The sequence below is a fragment of the Chanodichthys erythropterus genome, chromosome 13 (assembly GCF_024489055.1).
Source record: "Chanodichthys erythropterus isolate Z2021 chromosome 13, ASM2448905v1, whole genome shotgun sequence".
In the NCBI taxonomy this organism is placed as follows: Eukaryota; Metazoa; Chordata; class Actinopteri; order Cypriniformes; family Xenocyprididae; genus Chanodichthys; species Chanodichthys erythropterus.
The window spans coordinates 7,557,910-7,577,404 of NC_090233.1; the positions used below are offsets into that span (position 1 = coordinate 7,557,910).

Here is a 19,495-nt window from a genome sequence, read left to right on the forward strand (position 1 = left end):
TTTGATGCAAAAATTGTATAACAAATTTTTTTATTCAAACCCATGAAAATGCAGGTGCTGTTGTAAATAGTGAAAAATCACTTTTTAAAGCTGTTGTTGAATTATTACCCCTTAGCAGATTTTGACTCACATGTAGTATGCATACTAAGTCTAAATTCATATTAAAACTGTGGAAACTTTTCCAAGATGCTTGAAGAAATGTACTTACAAACTGCAGTACTGTGAACTGTTTTATTGGCAAAAGTACAAAATAAATGCTGTACATTGTTTTCCAATACAATGCCATGATAGATATTACTTATTAATATACTTATATGAACTAAATCAAATTACTATTTGGTGTGACCACCCTTTGCCTTTCTAACAGCACCAGTTCTTTTTTGTAGACTAGACTTTTACAATTTTTAAGGTGTTTTGCAGTTAGGTTGGAGAACTTTCCACAGTTCTTCTGTAGATTTAGACTGTTGCTTCTATCTCTTCATGTAATCACAGACAGATCTGATGATGGTGGGTGACATCAGATCTTTATCTGTTGTAGGACCCCTTGCGCATACATTTAATTTCAATATATGACACAAACCCAGCAAAGGCAAATAAAAATAACATACATACTGATAAACAAGCAAACAAACAAGCAAAATAAATCCCTAACCTTAAAATTTCCTTAAAAGCTCAAAATTCAGATTTTTACAGTATGTGCTAACTGCGAAGAGTGAAAGCTTTCCTACTGCCACACGAAAAGAAAAGAAATAAATAATCATCCTATAGTGCCTAAAAACACCTTAAGGCTATATTTATGATGTTAAAAAATATTTCTTTTTGAAATAAATGCTTTTGAATTTTCTATTCATCAAAGAATCCTGTATGAAAAAAAAAAAATGTATCATGGTATGTTACAAAAATGTCAAGCAGCACTACCTTGAAAATAATAAGATGCACCAAATCTGAATATTAAAATGATTACTGACATGAGTCAAATGTTTGTGAGTCAGACTACACTGAATAATTGCACTGTTTTTACATGTATCCTGCATGGTCGACTCAATAGCAAGAGATGCTTTATTTTGTAGATTGTATGTTTGTCACTTACTTATGGTATCATTTTTTTCAAATTAAATATGGTATCTGCTCTTGAAGATCTTTTGGCACAACAGCTGTTATGTGTTATTAGTAAATTAGTGAGTTTGGTGTAGTGTTATAGACCTGCACAGAAATTCAGTGTGCTTCGTTCTGTCTTTCCCTCAGAAGAATGGCACAGATACGGAAGCTGGGCTGTGATGGGATGAGGACCAACTCTCGGCCAGAGCTCAAAGTTCCCCAAGTGTCAGCCAGACAAGAGATCCTCACCAGCCTAGTGTCTGCTCTGGACTCTGTGGTAAGACTGATACTGAAGATACTTACAGTGAGAGTATTATGGAAATTTTTTTTAGTGGATGACTTAAAAATAAAACGTGTTTGCAGTGCACTGCCATGTCTAAACTGAATGCCGAGGTGGCCTGTGTCACTGTGCACGAGGACAGCGTGATTGCCGTGGGAACAGAGAAAGGAAGAATCTTCCTAAACTCCAGAAAGGAAATACAGACAGACTTTCACAAGTTCTGCAGTGAGTCAATATGAAATTCAAATTTATCCTTTTTGCTTTCTTAATACATGTGTATGTTATTCCAAAGAGAAAAAAAAAGAATTTGGTTTGCATGGCAAATTGTCTTGGTAATCACTATGTAACCGTTAGGGGTAAAATGGATCATAGGATCCATACGGATCAGGTTCAGCACGTGTGTGATTTGTGGATTAATTGCAAAGTTTAACCATCATAGAATGAAAGTTTTATCATTTGCACGTGTTTTGTGTTGCTTTGTGTTTTGTTCTTGTTTTGTCTTGCCAAATATTTCACAATATTAATGTTTCAACTGTACTGTATTTTTACACATATAACAGTACAGGTGTTTTGAGGCTAGTTTTGCTTTTTCCTCAAAAGTAACAGATTTATTTTCCACAGAAGTGTCCTGTCTGCAAGCATTAACTTCCATGAACTCCCACACCAAAGTTCCTGATGTGGACTGCAGCAGGACTAGCAAAGACTGCGGGCAGCAAGGCAGACAGAGAGCCTTATCAGACGCTCATTCCAACATCTTTGTCCTAAGGAAGATGGTGGAGGAGGTGTTCAGCGTGCTTTATAGTAAGTTGATAGTAGTAGTTTTCTTCACAATATTATAACAAAGCAAATCATAATAAAGCAAAAAAAAGGATGTATTTGGCACAAAAGCAAAAACATCTTTATCCACTTAAATGTAATGTTTCAGGTGAGGCTGTTGGGAAGAGCAGCCTGGTCCCTGTGCCTTATGACTGGATTCTCAAGGATCCCAGCTCAGTGGTTGTCTACGGCCTGCCTGATGGCGTGACTTTGAGAAAGCCTTCGGAATATGACACCAAGACCTTAATGAAGATCTTAGAGCAGAGCAACCGCATTCGCTTCATAGTCAAAAGGTCAGTCTTCTAGCTGATAATACACTGAACAGAATGCAAATGCTAAATGCCTGTTTTTTTTTTCTTCTGCACAATGAAATTGGAAAATGAAATGGAAAAAATGCATCTCTTTGAACTACTTCGCATAAAAATTTCAAACTATGGCAATCTAATATTTTTTTCACAGGGTATGTTGATTTTCTTTCCTGCAAAACCTCAAAAAATAAGATATAAGGAAGGGGTGTCTAAACTCGGTCCTGGAGGGCCACTGTCCTGCAGAGTTTAGCTCCAACTTACCACAACACACCTGCCTGGAAGTTTCCTGTATGCCTAAAAACCTTGATTAGCTGGTTCAGGTGTGTTTAATTGGGGTTGGAGCTAAACTCTGCAGGACAGTGGCCCTCTAGGAGCAGGATTGGACACCCCTGATATAAGCTTTTGGTCAGGTGTCTCTTACCATTTTAGATAGAGGTTGTCATTGCTATCAGAAAACAAGGAAATTGATAAAAGCCATAGCAGCAACAAAAATAAAAAGAGGAATGAAAACATGTAATATGACAAACCTGCTGACAAAATGGAAATGATCTACATACTCTAAAGTTTGGGTATTGGATTTTTTTTTTTTTTTTTTTTAATAATCAAGGATGCACTAAATTGTTAAAAAGTGACAGTAAGATTTTTACATCATTACAAAAAAAATCTCTTTCAAATAAATGTTTTTCTTTTGAACTTCTATTTATCAAATAATCCTGTAGCATGATTTTCATAGAAATATTAAGCAGCACAACTGTTTTCAACATTGATAACAATAATAATAATAATAATAAGTGTTTCTTGAGCTCTAAATCAGCATGTTAGAATGATTTCTGAAGGATCATGTGACACGACTGGAGTGATGATGCTGAAAATTCAACTTTACAATCACAGGAATAAATTGCACCCTAAAATATATTCAAATAGAAAACGGTAATAGTTATTTTAAATTGTAATAACATTTCACAATATTACTGTTTCTACTGTATTTTCAATCAAATAAATGCAGCCTTAAGCCGCACACACACTTAACGATTGTAAGGCCGATTATGAATGTAAATTGATACTTATGACTGATCGCGCTCAAACACGTCCAGTCAGAGCCAGTTGCGTTCAGTCTGCGATTACAGTCGGTGTTCAAATTCCATGTGTAAGTATATAAATCTGCTTCAGTAGCAGGAAACTATCTCTGTATGTTGAGCTCAGTCTTAGAATGTTTTAGCTAGTCGTTAAATGTGTGCCTGGCTTTAGTGAGTATTCTTTCAGGGTATGTTGATTTTCTTTCCTGCAAAACCTCAAAAAATAAGATATAAGGCAGGGGTGTCCAAACTCGTTCCTGGAGGGCCACTGTCCTGCACTGTCCTGTAATACTTACACATGGAATTTGAACACTGACTGTAAACTTTTTTACTGGGGGGGTTTGTTTATATTACATTGTGGGGACCAAATGTCCCCATGATGTAATATAAACCTGAGTTCACCTACATCATGGGGACCAGCCACCGTGTTTTTGTGAGAAAATAAAGGTGTGCACAGTTCCCTGTGATGGTTAGGTTTAGGGTTAGGAGTAGGGTAGGGGGATAGAAAGTACGGTTTGTACAGTATAAAATGCATTGCGGCCTATGGAAAGTCCCCACAATTCACAAAAACAAGTGTGTGTGTGTGTGTGTGTTTTAATAGAACACCAGAGGAACCCTCTCGGGATGCCAAATCCTGTCCGGAAGTCAACCATCACTCTTCGACCTCAAAGAGCATAAGCAACCACACCTCCGTCAAGCCCTCCGTGCAGGAAGTGTCTGCTAGCAACTCCATGCTCTCCAGCTTCCTGTTCGGTATGCCCATGTCCTCCCAGCCTCACCCAGACAGCAAGCTGGACCTGAAGCCCACATCACTGCACAGCATAGGTAAAGAGCGGCTGGGCATGTGGGCGTCCGCTGAGGAGAAAGCGGTTCAGGCCAAGGAATGTGCTGACAATGGTAAGAGCGTCCTGTTGTCTTTCTATATATATTGGCTTCCACTCACTTTCTATGGAAATTAATGTTGCACTTATGATGAGTGATGATACATGTGTAGATGCTTAACCATATGGATATGGTTCTTTTTTATGTACTTAACTCTGAGCTTATAGCTCTGACTGTGTGCGTCTCTTCCAGGCGAACGAATAGGGCTGGCAACGGATCTTACTCAGAGCCCTCCCAGCATCCATGTCTCCAAGCGCCTTCTGTTCTCCATAGTGCATGAAAAATCAGGTGGGCGACAGACTGTACTCACCATTACAGCGTCTGGCCAAGGACAAGCTGGCCTTCATTTCATTGGGTTTTATGGGGTCCCAAGCAGTGTGTCTAAAAGAACTAAAACAGGATATAGACCAAGTTTGTTTCCTCCCCAAAATACAAAGACGAGGAATCTTCTCACAATACTATAAAGGGATAGTTCATAGTTCTGTCATTATTTATTCACCCTCAGGCCGTTCCAAACCTGTATGATGTTTTTAGTAGCACATAAAAGGAGAATTTTTGAAGATGCAGCTTTTTTTCTATAATCAGAAATGTCCAAAAGTTTGCTTTAGACTGACTCATTCACTGTGTGTGTGTGTGTATGTATATATATATATATATATATATATATATATATATATATATATATATACGGTTCGGTACAGGTTCTATACAGCAGGGGGAATTAACTAAACATAAAATTGCTTATTTTTTCCTCTTTTTTTTTTTATTAAACAGTGGTTTATTGAACAAATGTGTCTATCTCTTTAAAAAAATCAATTATAATTAACATTTTCTAAAGGATAAAAAAATAAACTATCTCAACTATTGCACTATATAGGGAGCCCTTTCTTGCACAATACTATAATATTAAAGGTTATAATGAAAAAAATGAAAAAAAGTGTAAATTGCAAACAAGACAGGTTTTGCATTCATTTCTCATATTAATTTTTGAAATATAATCATTTACACAGTTACTGTCATAACTTGTTTTCATGACAAATTTAAACATTAAAATAATTAAGACATTACTAACAGGTAAAGTAAATATAATAAATAAATAAGCTAATAGTGTCAGAAGAAGTCTCGGAGTCAAATGCAAGTTCACGGTGTTTATTTTGAAGAGATAGAGCGAGGGTCAGACAAAGCACAACAGTAACAGTTCACAGGTGAAGAACCACACGCGGCGTCCAGCGATGTAATCCACTCTGGTCAGTGACCGGAGAGAAATCCTCACACGACAGATGACTGAAGAAGTGATACACACCAGCAAAGAAAGAGACAGCTCACCGCAACCCGGAGGAGACTGGATCTCGCCTAAAGACAAAGCGCACCAGCTTCACCGGAAAACAAGGCAGGGTTCACTCGAGGTCGATTTCACGAACACTCACAGACGTGTGAACTCCGGGCAAAGGCAAACCTCCAGATGCCGGCGACTGAATCAGAGACAGAAACTGAGAGAAAATGAATAACTGGACCAGACAGCGTGACTGTGACCAACCAAGACAATGAGCGCGCGACGAAGGACAGGACAGCGTGCTACTTAAAGAAAACAGCTAATGAGACACAACAGGTGAACACTTACCGAAACGAGTGGGAGGGGCTAGTGCACACGCGAGGAACTGCCACCAACAGGTAAGTAAATAAACATACACACACACGCACCATAAATCACCCAGGAGTCGTGACAGTATCCCTCCCCCCAGGACCGGCACCGGACGGGCTCTAAGAAGACTCACCCTGTCGTTGACGGAAGTCCTCGATCAGACCAGGATCCAGTATATCCCGGGCCGGAACCCAGCACCTCTCCTCCGGACCGTAACCCTCCCAGTCCACTAAATACTGAAAACCTCTGCCCCTGCGACGAGAATCTAGTAACCTCCTAACTGTATAAGCAGGAGCACCATCCACTAGAATATTGGCGCTGGGGTTGGGGGCAGAGGCGGAGGAATTAATAGGGGCAAAAAACACAGGTTTAACCCTGGATACATGAAAAACAGGGTGAACCCGACCAAGAGTAAGAGGTAACTTAAGCTTTACCGTTACCGGATTAATGACCTTAGATATACTGTATGGCCCAATGAAACGAGGAGCCAGCTTACGAGAAGGCTCACGGAGAGGCAAATCCTTGGTGGAAAGCCATACCTTTTGTCCACACACATAACGGGGTGGAGGTCGCCGGTGACGGTCAGCCACAGCTTTGGTTCGTCTGGAGTTCTGTAATAAAAGTGATTTAGCTCTCCGCCAAGTGCGTCTGCACCTGCGCACGAAAGCTAAAGCAGACGGAACCGCTGCGTCGGGCTCCTGTGATGGGAAAAGGGGAGGTTGAAAACCGATAGACAACTCAAACGGAGACATATTAGGTAGACGCAACGGGAAGAGAATTATGAGAATACTCGACCCATGGAAGCTGTTGGCACCAAGAGTTTGGATATTGTGACGACAGACAGCGAAGCATTCGACCGAGATCCTGATTAGCCCGTTCGCATTGCCCATTGGTTTGCGGGTGGTAACCAGAAGACAAGCTGGCTGTAGCGCCGATCTGTCTACAAAACTCCTGCCAAAAACGAGAGATGAACTGAGGACCCCTATCTGAAACTACATCAGTCGGAATACCGTGTAACCGAAAGACGTGAATAATCAAAACCTGAGCCATCTCTTTGGCAGAAGGGAGTTTAGGTAGGGGAATAAAATGAACCGCTTTAGAGAAACGATCCACCACAGTCAATACGACAGTGTTACCATCAGACGCCGGTAAGCCGGTGACAAAATCAAGGGCTATATGAGACCAAGGGCGGGAGGGCACGGGCAAAGATTTGAGCAAACCAGCGGGAGGTTGATTAGAAGTCTTGTTACGAGCACAGACTGAACAGGCTAATACAAACTGTCTGACGTCCGTAGTCATGGAAGGCCACCAGAACCGTTGACGGATGGCAGCCAACGTTCTCCGAACTCCCGGATGGCCGACAAACCTGGATTCATGACCCCACCGGATGACATCGGAACGTAAACGCTCAGGAACCCATAGACGACCCGCCGGACACCCCTCCGGAACTTCCCCCTCGGCCGGCCTCCCTCACCCGCTGCTCGATTCCCCACACGAGGGCACCGACCACTCTCCCTTCCGGAAGAATGGTTTCGGTCCGCTCAGACTCAGAACCTTCGAACAGACGGGAGAGAGCATCCGGTTTAGTGTTTTTAGAACCTGGCCGGTACGAGAGGGTGAAGTTAAAACGGTCGAAAAAAAGTGCCCAGCGAGCCTGTCTAGATGTTAATCTTCTGGCTGAACGGACATATTCCAAATTTTTATGATCCGTCCAGACCAGAAAGGGCTCCGAGGTTCCCTCCAACCAGTGACGCCACTCACCCAATGCGAGTCTAACCGCCAGCAGCTCCCGATTACCTATGTCGTAATTTCGTTCCGCTGGGTTTAACCGGTGAGAGAAAAAGCGCACGGATGCACTTTCCCGTCAACGGGAGATCGCTGAGATAAAACGGCGCCTACCCCGACATCAGATGCATCCACTTCCACTATGAATTGCTTAGCCGGATTGGGAATAGAAAGAACAGGCGCAGAGATGAAACGGGACTTTAATTCATCAAAGGCTACCTGAGCCTCCTTATCCCAATGGAAACACACTTTAGAAGAAGTGAGAGCGGTAAGAGGTTTAGCGATCTGACCAAAGTTTCTGATGAAACGCCGGTAAAAGTTGGCGAAACCCAGAAATCGCTGAAGCTCCTTACGAGTGTCGGGCACTGGCCATTCGGCGACCGCTTTAACTTTAGCGGGATCGGGACGAATCTCTCCCTCGGCTATGACGAAACCCAGAAACGAAACCGACTCCTTGTGGAACTCGCACTTCTCCGCCTTAACAAAGAGCTGATTCTCTAAAAGCCGTTGTAAAACCTGGCGAACATGCTGGGTGTGTATCTGCATAGAGGGAGAAAAGATGAGAATGTCATCAAGATACACAAAGACAAACTTGTTAATCATGTCCCCCAGCACTTCGTTGACCATGGTTTGGAAGACAGCTGGTGCGTTACAAAGGCCGAACGGTAAAACGCAGTATTCCCAGTGCCCTGATGGTGTATTAAAGGCTGTCTTCCACTCATCGCCCTCTTTGATGCGTACTCAAGTGATAAGCGTTGCGCAGATCTAACTTGGTAAACACGTGCGCTCCCTGTAACAACTCGAACGCTGACGACATTAAAGGCAAGGGGTACTTATTCTTAACAGTAATGTCGTTCAGCCCTCTGTAATCAATGCACGGACGAAGAGAACCGTCTTTCTTTTTAACAAAGAAAAATCCAGCACCAGCTGGAGACGAGGAGCGGCGAATGAGACCGGCATTTAAAGCTTCATTGATGTACTTATCCATAGCCTCTCTTTCTGGTTTAGAAAGGGAAAATATACGACCCTTGGGCGGAGAAGTACCTGAGAGAAGTTTGATTTCGCAATCATACGACCGGTGAGGAGGTAGGGAAGTAGCCCGAGCCTTACTGAACACCTGATACAGATCGAAGTACTCCGCCGGGACTCCCGAGAGATCAACGGCCGGAACCTGAGAAGAAGAACGGACAACAGGAGAAGGAGCAGGACCAAGACATGAAACATGACACGAAGACTTCCAAGACAACACAACACCGTTCTGCCAATCAACGTGAGGGTTATGTTTGGTCAGCCAGTCATGACCTAAAATGACTGGAGATTGAGAATCCTCTAACAAATAAAATTCGATCTCCTCACGATGATTGCCAGAGACAAACAAACTCACAGGGGGTGTGCGATGGGTGATAACAGCCATATGCTGACCCTTTAAAGTCCAGGCGGAGAGAGAGGAAGACAGAGGGATAAAGGGAATATCCCACGATGAGGCCAAAGCGGCATCTAGAAAGCTTGCCTCCGCACCAGAATCCAACAACGCCTGTGAATGAAAAGAAGTCAGTTCAAAGTTCACTATTACAGGTAGTGTAGTGCAGCTTACGGGAGACTTTAATGACGACACGCCCACCGAAACTCCCGAAGTCATCGGCGGGCAGTACCTTTACCGGACATGCAGCAGCGATGTGCCCCGCCTTACCACAATACAGGCACAATCCACAGGACAGACGACGCTGTTTCTCAGTAGCGGTAAGGCGGAGCTTGCCCAGTTGCATGGGCTCCTCCGCTTGAAAAGATGACGATGCGGTGGTATCCTCCGACTCAGAGACGGCAAGATGTCGAAATGATCGGCGGAGGTCTCGTTGACGGTGGCGAGTCTCGATCCTCAACGCCAGGTCGATTGCCGTCTCGAGAGATGCTGGGGGGTCCCTTGCAGCGACCTCGTCCTGGATGGCAGGATTGAGACCTTCGAGAAACTGAGCCCGAAGTGCCGCGTCATTCCAGCCGCAGGTAATAGCCAGCGTTTTGAACGCGATGGCATAGTCTGTGACGGAAGAGGTCCGTTGCTGCAGCCTCACCAGCTCGGCTGCTGCCATGTCCCCGCGAAGCGATCGATCAAACAAACTCAGCATCTCCGTCTCGAGAGCCTCAAACGACATCGTGCACGGAGCCCTGGCCCCCCATGCAGCCATTCCCCACTGTCTCGCTCTACCGGTGAGTAGTGTTAAAACGTAAGCCACCCTAGTAGTAGAAGTGGCGAAACGCCGGGGCTGGAGAGCGAAAACAAGGGCACACTGCTGTAGGAAGTCCCGACAGGTGTTGGGGTCGCCATCGAAGGACGGAGGTGTCGCCGCGTGTGGCTCACGGTCTGCAAATGTAGTCTCAGCGGGTACAGAGGAAAGACGCTCACCGAGCGGAGAAACAACCTGCTCAACCCGGGTACTGAGCTCTGTAAATTGTTCAGACAGGAGACGAAAGTCTCTGGCAGCTGCATTCAACATTGACGAATGCCGTTCAATTGCCGCTCCCTGCTGATGAAGTGCGGTCTGCACGGAATCCGAACCCTCCGAACTCGCTGACTCCATCTGTGGCGCGCTCATTCTGTCAGAAGAAGTCTCGGAGTCAAATGCAAGTTCACGGTGTTTATTTTGAAGAGATAGAGCGAGGGTCAGACAAAGCACAACAGTAACAGTTCACAGGTGAAGAACCACACGCGGCGTCCAGCGATGTAATCCACTCTGGTCAGTGACCGGAGAGAAATCCTCACACGACAGATGACTGAAGAAGTGATACACACCAGCAAAGAAAGAGACAGCTCACCGCAACCCGGAGGAGACTGGATCTCGCCTAAAGACAAAGCGCACCAGCTTCACCGGAAAACAAGGCAGGGTTCACTCGAGGTCGATTTCACGAACACTCACAGACGTGTGAACTCCGGGCAAAGGCAAACCTCCAGATGCCGGCGACTGAATCAGAGACAGAAACTGAGAGAAAATGAATAACTGGACCAGACAGCGTGACTGTGACCAACCAAGACAATGAGCGCGCGACGAAGGACAGGACAGCGTGCTACTTAAAGAAAACAGCTAATGAGACACAACAGGTGAACACTTACCGAAACGAGTGGGAGGGGCTAGTGCACACGCGAGGAACTGCCACCAACAGGTAAGTAAATAAACATACACACACACGCACCATAAATCACCCAGGAGTCGTGACAAATAGAGTCTATATAAATATAGTGAATTACTCCCCTCTAGAATTCATTTCTCTAGTAAACTAGCATGCTGTGGACACTTAATGACTTGCCTGAGGTAAATGTAATGATACATGAGATATTATTCTTAATCTGTTTAATTGATGTTTTTATGCATTTGAGAGATTTTGCAAGTAAACATATCTATACATAGTCTGTGTTCCACTCCAGTTTAAGACACGCACTTGCAAACTTCCCTAAGCACTTCCCCTCGGGGGAATCCCTGCCACCATTTTGAAGTGTGTTCCACTATGTGAAGTGGACAAGGGAAGTTTATATGGACAGACCCTTGCTCCCTCGTTTTTGACCAGGCAGCTCCATAACTCACAATGCAACATGATTGTGACGTCACCACATATTGTGTTTAATTTACCCCACCACAAACAACTCTATGATATATTTTTTAATATTTAAAACACACACATATATATATAGAATGCTGCATTAAACAATTTCAATAAAACTGTTAAGTGTGGTGTATGTAAGTGCTATTGAGGTGATTTCTGCTGCAGTGCATGAGAAAATTTTTTTTGGGAAAACTACCTGAAATGTGCAGAAACAAATCGATAGTGTAATAAAACCTTTCGCAGTCCATTTCAGAGCTTTTATAGAGGGAATATAGCAAACTAGTCTTTGTTGAAGCGTGACATATTGACATGCTTACAAATAAACTGTTTAGTTTTTAAAAAAAAAGCAGCATTAAGATTCTTCAGAAAATAACAGCATATGGGTTTGAAATGATTCAGTGAGTAAATAATATATATATAATATTCTCGCAGTAAGAAAACACAGCTAATGTATAATTTCATCTCTCTGTAAATTAATTAATAATATCTAATGATCCACAATGTGTCGGTGGTATTTGTTTAGATATGGCTCCAGGCGTATGAGACATAAAGAGGGCTGGTCTTGGCAGAGTGGGCAGTAGTAATGGGAGTTTGGCCAGGTCACCTGGGCTACCAAAGTCTGTTCCCCTCAAAAGATCAGCATGAAATCTTCAGTCACTGCAGAGAGTCAGGACCTGCCTTAATTGTCTCCTATGTCTAAACGAACAGAGGAAAACCTCAATGTATCCAAATACATTTCAGAAAATGTTGATTAAGACTGTGGCATTATAGCTTTTTCCTTAACAGGGAACTAATAAAAGATTGTTAATGATATATTTTTGTTTTGTATTGCATGAACAGAAAAATGGGATTCGTTCATCAGGGAGACCGAGGATATCAACACCCTTCGAGAATGTGTTCAGATCCTCTTCAACAGCAGATATGGTGAGCTCACGGTGCAGAATTCATAAAATACTGCATATTGATAGAAACTGATGTGTGTCATTTTTTTCAGTGTTAACCCTGTGAAGCTTGACATGAAATATTAGTCAGAAATGCACAGCTTATTGAACCTTTAGACACAATCTAAAAAACCGTTTGCATACATATTTTTTCCTGAGTATTATATTTGATGCGTCACGCTTTTATGGCTCATATAGTATGACATAGGAAAATTTAGAGCTCATATATCAATTCTGATAGCTTGTAATATAAATCAATGAGATCTTTATAAGAGTATAGCAGACTACTTGACTAGTTGCCACTCTATATCTCCCAATAATATGCCTTAGTAAGTGACATTTAAATTCTTAGTTACATGATCAAAACTTCATTGTGGGGGCAAAACATATAATGCAATGCTATACAATGATGATCGAGAGATGTACAAATAAACATTCCTCAAAAGTCTGATGTATCATTTGATATTAAAATTTGAACATGATTTTTCTAAAAATGGTCTATGGATAATCAAACAACCCAAGTTGCTTCAGTCATCAAGTGTTCATTTTGAAATATTACTAATATAAGATTTATTCTTACATTTACTTTATAAAAATCAGTAGAGATTTCACAGCAAAAAGATGTGAACCACAACTTGAAGAGGGACGGAATAGAATTTTTCTAAAAGCCCTTTTACTTGCTAATACAGTATAAACTGTCAGTCAGATGACAGAAGGCCTGTAGTAGATTGTGTACAATAGGTTTTTCAGCAAAGTTTCGATCATGTTGATAGTTTAGTAGTTAGATAGCAGAGTAAACCAGTATTAGTAGCTTCATCCTCTCGAAAAGTATAAATACTGTGTCTCTGTGGTGCTATAAAAACAGCTAAAGCAACATTGGCTCAACCAATGGTGTGCATTTGGGGCGGGATCACCTTGTTGGCTGACCAGTGGCAGTTGGGGATTATTTAAAAATTCCAGTTGGTAACATTGGTTGCGCCGAAATTACACACTTCATCTTTAACTCATCACTTAACTGATGTTTATTTCAGCTGAGGCATTAGGCCTGGATCACATGGTTCCTGTGCCGTACCGGAAAATCGCCTGTGATCCTGAGGCGGTTGAGATCATTGGAATTCCAGACAAGATTCCCTTCAAGAGACCATGCACTTACGGTGTGCCTAAACTCAAACGGATCCTTGAAGAAAGGCATGCTGTCCGCTTCGTTGTCAGAAGGTGCGAGGCTCCATCTGAACATACTTTTATTTTGAGAACTAATGTTGACCTGATTAAGGAGATTTCCTTTTATGTGACATAGCTGCTCAATTAAGTACATTACCAATGTAGTTAAACTGAAACAGCGGCGGTGTGATTTGTAGCTCTTCCAATTTCAACGTGTGACGGTGGTGTCAGAGATTTAATTAGTGATAACCTTTCATTTTTGGTCATGTAATTAACTGTGGGGCTCATTGAAAATGAATCCAGATATTGGTAATGGATATACTGAGTTTTTAAATTTGCTTCATCTAAATTTGCTTAAAAAATAAAAGTAGCCGTCTTTGCCATCTGGCAGAGAAGCACTAGGCATCCAAAGTGGAGCGTCATGCTGGTTGTGGTAACCACTGCCATACATGAGCCAGCATGGAGCCGCTGATTTGGCATAATGAGGAAATCTCCTGCTGTTCGGCACCAGACATGCGTAAACAGCATTTCAGTTTTTAATAAGGTTTAGCTGGTCTTACAGGAACTAACAATTTTCTTTTTTCTTTTCTTAGAATGTTTGATGAACGGATTTTTACCGGTAGGTGTTTCCTGAACCAGCATTTGTCTGGCACCTTCTTCCACTTATTACATTGTCATAGCATTGTTATAACGTTATACTTTTTTTGAACTAAGTGAAAATGTCTTGTTACCTTAAGGAGCTATTTCTACCTCATCTGACCCTTAAAAAAGTACATTCACTGGTGTAACCTATTATAATCAAGTTGATTCAGTACTAAAAAAATATTGATTAGAATTAACTAGATGTTACCACATAAAGCACATTTTACGTGGCATTTTTTTTTTTATAATGTACAGTATGTGTATGTTAAACTTGTCCGTTCATATACTTTGTAAGCTGCTGGTAAAGTAGCTAAGGAGGAGGGCAAACAGGATGGTGCCGAGGACGGTTTCCCAGATGGCCTTAGGGTGCCGAGCTCTTCCCTAGAGCTGGTCAGCAACACTCACAGTAGCAGGTACCAATTCACCTTCTCCATCACCACAGAAGCACAATATTGGTATTTTCTTAGATAGTTTGCATTTTTGTTTTCCTGTAATGATGCACTGACAGAACTATTTTTAGCTGAAAATAAGAACTGAAACTACTGAAACGGATCTGGTAACTTTGACATGGATAAAAGGCCAATAAATGATACAATAAATTAAAAAGATTAAACAACTGAATAATAAATAAATTAGGCCTGTCATAATTTGCATGTTAACACATGCAATTAATTATTTCAGTTTAACGTGTTTTTTTTTTTAACATAATTAACGCAGCATCCTTTTTTTCATCATTATTTTGCTAGCGTTACATTATATAATCACGTTCTTATTCACGCAAATGCTTTTAAACCATTCAAGCACCGCAAGACAAATGAGAACGCACTGTCTGTGACTGTCGTGTCTGTGTGGCACACACACACACACAACTCGACACTCGCGCTCCATAAACGAGATCTCTTTCAAGCTTGAACAAACAATAACAGGCAAAATGCCTGTTTTGTCTAGTATCTTAAATTAGTTAAATAACGTCTTAAATGAGCTTAACCCTTTGATGTATGACATGGGTCAAAAATGACCCGGCTGAGTTTTTATTTTCTATATCTTTGCAAGAAATTAATTTCATCATTCAGTATTCCAGGTATTCCTCAATTAACTTGTTTTTGATCATCACAAATCCTCATTTTCATTTTTTCTTTCTTACTTTTTTAATAAAAATCAAAATCAAATCATAAAAATCACTACCCTTCTAATGCGCAACATGGGTCAAAAATGACATTTCCTATGTAATTTTAATAACGGTTGAATGTTTCCTTGCTGAATCTTTAAAAGAAATGTATTTTATCATTCATTTATTCCAGGTATTCCTTAAATATCTTGTTTTTGATTGTAAAAAATCATTGTTAATTTTTTCTTTCTTACTTTATAAACAAACACAGTTTTTGTTTGTCTACATCAATTTTACACACATGGGTCAAAAATGACCCGTATTCATTTCCTATGGAATTTCAGTCATGACTGAGTTTTTCTTCGCTGAATCTTTGAAAGAAATGTATTTTATCATTTATTTATTTCAGGTATTATTTAAATATCTTGTTCCAGGTATTCCAAGGAATGATAAAATACATTTCTTTCAAAGATTCAGCAAAGAAACACTCAACCGTTATTGAAATTACATAGGAAATGAATACGGGTCATTTTTGACCCATGTTGTGCATTAGAAGGGGTTTTCATAGCTTGTGCATCAAAGTGTTAAAGAGTTGTGAGAAAATGAGATCCGCGTCACGTTCGGCAGCAGCAGGTCTTAAAGGGTTAGTTCACCTTCAGAACACAAATTAAGATATTTTTTGATAAAATCCAATGGCTCAGTGAGGCCTGCATTGCTAGAAAGACAATTAACACTTTCAGATGCCCAGAAAGCTACTAAAGACATGTTTAAAACAGCTCATGTGACTACAGTGGTTCAACCTTAATGTTATGAAGCGACAATTGAAATTTGAAACAATTTGAAAACACTGCTTCATGAAGCTTCGAAGCTTTACAAATCTTTTTTTCTTTTAAATGTTGGTTTTGAGCGTCTATCAAACTGCCAAAGTCACATGATTTCAGTAAACGGGGCTTCATTACGACAAGTAAGTGTTTTGAAATTTCAATGGTTCACCACTTGTGGGCGTGACTTTGGCAGTTTGATACACACTCAGAAGGCCTCAGGTAAATATTTATTATATAATGGATTTATGTGAAGATTGTTTTAAGTTCACATAAATTAAAAGTAAATATAATTCACCACAAAGACTGTTTTGCCTTTTGGTCAGAGGAAATGGAAAACTGACCTATTATGCTACATCTATTTGTGGCGGTAACAGTCCGAGGGTGGTGGCGAAGAGAAAGTGGTTTGTGCTTTTGCTACTGCTTTCAGGTAACATTCATCCCAACCCAGGCCCAGAGTTGGCTCAGCTTCAAACACCAGAGGAACTAAAATCAAGTAATGGTATACGATTTTTCCATCTCAATGTGAGAAGTTTGGTAAATAAGTTGGACGCAGTTCGAATCTGGGCAGATTCGACCGATGCTGATATCATAATTCTCACGGAGACTTGGCTGAAAAAATCAATTACAGATGATATGGTGCATATTAATGGTTATAATATTTTTAGAGCTGATCGTAGTAAAAAAGGAGGAGGGGTTGCAATTTATATTAAAGTAAATATGAATTGTATTTGTACCGAGTCAGTTAGTATTGTAAAATGTTTTGAACTTTTAGCTATTAAAGTTTCTTTACTTAATGGATCTGACATGATGGTGGTCGGTTGTTACCGCCCGCCTTCAGCTTCAAGTGAGGCAATTTCATTGCTCACAGATATGTTGCACAGTTGGTCTAACTCTGATTTAGTTTTAATGGGAGATTTAAACTGGGACTGGCTGTCTCAGTCATCGGACTCATTTAAGGACATATGTAACTCCTTGTGTTTGGAACAATTGATAAGTTCTCCAACTCGTCTAAATGGAAAGAGTATGAGCAAATCATCCTTGATTGACATTATTTTAACCAATATACCTCATGTTTTCTCTGCGATAGGAGTTTTTTGTAATGACCTTAGCGATCATTGTGCAATATCTTGTGTGAGAAATTTTAAGTTGCCTAAGAGTTCGCCCAGATTTATATTTAAACGACAGTTCAAACATTTTAATGAACAAGCTTTTTTGCATGATGTGTATAATAGTGACTTGCAGTTAGTTTCGTCTATACCTGATGTGGTTGATGCTTGGGATTATTTTAAATCTACCTTTCTTAAAATTTGTGATAAACACGCTCCTTTACGTAGATATCGGGTGAGTGGAAAAAATAATCCTTGGTTCAATGAATCTGTTTCTAATCTTATTAAACAAAGAAATTTAGCCTGGTCTAAAGCAAAAAAACAAATAGTGATGAGGACTGGTCCAATTATAGATTTCTACGAAATAAGTGCACAAAATTGATAAAAAGTTCTAAAAGTCAATATTATCTTAATCTAATTAATAATAACATGAATGATCCTTCTAAATTTTGGAAATTAACAAAATCTCTTGTAGGGATAAATAAATCTACTGATTTTCCAAAAGTTTTAAAAGTGGACCAGAGATTAATTACAGACAAGGCTGATATTGTTAATATTTTTAATAATCATTTTGTTTCAGCTAGTTTGATAACTGGTACCAATAATTCGTTGATCACTGATGAACAGGAAATTGATGAGACGACAAATTATAATAAATCAGATTTATTTTCTTTTATTTACCCCTATATTGTCCACCGAAGTCTATAAGTTACTTTCAAATTTAGACTGTAAGAAATCAGGTGGATTTGATAAAATTGAACCAGTTTTTTTAAAGATGTCTGCAGATATTATTGCTGAACCTATTGCATCAATTTTTAATTTGAGTCTATCCACAAATGTAATTTCAACATCTTGGAAATCAGCTATGGTTATGCCATTATTAAAAGGAGGAGATCCCTCTGATTTGAATAATTATCGCCCTATTTCTAAATTACCGGTTTTAGCAAAAGTTTTTGAATCTATAGTAAATGATCAAATGAAAGAATACCTTGCTAGTCGAAATATTTTAAACGCTTTTCAGTCAGGATTTCGAGCGGGCCATAGTACGATAACAGCTACTACACTTGTTACTAATGATTTAATCACCGCTCTCGATGAGAGACAGCATTGTGCGGCCTTGTTTGTCGATTTGACAAAAGCGTTTGATTTAGTGGATCATGGCTTACTGTTGCAGAGGCTTAAAAGTATAGGCCTCTGTAACTCGGCCTTGAGTTGGTGTCAAAATTATTTATTTGGTCGAACGCAATGTGTTGCTATAGATAATTATGTTTCATCCGTGTTAACAGTTGAGAAGGGTGTCCCGCAAGGTTCTTTACTGGCACCACTTCTTTTTTCTATTTTTATAAATGAATTAGGGCAGGGAATAAAATCCGCAAAGTTACACTTTTATGCTGACGATACAATAATTTATTCAGCTGCAGCCTCTCTTTCACAAGCTATTGAAATGTTACAGGATTCTTTTAATACTCTTCAGCATAATTTATTGAAAATAAAATTAATTTTAAATGTGAATAAAACTAAGTACATTGTTTTTTCACGTAGTCGTTCCATGATCACCGCTCCGACTATTCTTACTGCTGATGACGTGCAGATAGAGAGAGTAACAACCTACAAATATCTGGGAATATGGATAGACGAGAAGTTGGCATTTGATGTTCATATTGATTACTTAGTAAAAAGATTACAACCAAGATTGGGCTTTCTCTTTCGGCAAAAAAAATGTTTCTCCTTTGGAGCTAGAAAGAAAATTATTCACAGTACTTTTTTACCCATTTTAGATTATGGTGATATTATTTATATGCATGCTTCTATATATTTATTAAAAAGATTAGATTGCATTTATCATGCTGCGTTGCGTTTTATAACAAATGCTTGTTCACGTACACATCATTGTTTGTTGTATAACCGTGTAGGTTGGACCTCTTTACATCAAAGAAGGAAATCACATATATTAGTATTTACAGTAAAGGCATTGTTGGGTATGCTGCCAAATTACATTACTAGGCTTTTATGCCTGTATAAAAAGAACTATAGCACTAGATCATCGATTGGCATTAAATTAGAAGTACCTAGGATACACTCAGAACATGGAAAATCAGCTTTCTCCTACTTTGCTCCTTGGCTGTGGAATGAATTTCAAATTAATGCTCAACTAGAAAGAATTCCTTCTTTGAATGTGTTTAAGAATATATTGCGATGTAAATTGAATGAAGTGTGTGGCTGTTTTAATTA

The 19,495-nt window shown here is 40.1% G+C and overlaps 1 protein-coding gene across 4 annotated transcripts in view; it reads left to right on the forward strand.

Moving 5' to 3' along the window:
- gtf2ird1 (GTF2I repeat domain containing 1) overlaps positions 1–19,495 on the forward strand; it is a 52,500-nt gene that overhangs the window by 12,048 nt on the left and 20,957 nt on the right. For 3 of the 4 annotated variants that reach the window (XM_067407005.1, XM_067407008.1, XM_067407007.1), the window contains exons 2-11: positions 1,246–1,375; positions 1,462–1,603; positions 2,000–2,179; positions 2,304–2,487; positions 4,180–4,475; positions 4,653–4,748; positions 12,322–12,405; positions 13,454–13,637; positions 14,177–14,202; positions 14,521–14,638. In XM_067407005.1, coding sequence (XP_067263106.1) covers positions 1,250–1,375; positions 1,462–1,603; positions 2,000–2,179; positions 2,304–2,487; positions 4,180–4,475; positions 4,653–4,748; positions 12,322–12,405; positions 13,454–13,637; positions 14,177–14,202; positions 14,521–14,638 — 1,436 coding nt within the window. In that variant the 5' untranslated portion in view covers positions 1,246–1,249. The remainder of the gene's footprint in view (positions 1–1,245; positions 1,376–1,461; positions 1,604–1,999; positions 2,180–2,303; positions 2,488–4,179; positions 4,476–4,652; positions 4,749–12,321; positions 12,406–13,453; positions 13,638–14,176; positions 14,203–14,520; positions 14,639–19,495) is intronic. The other variant, XM_067407006.1, reaches the window with a different exon arrangement.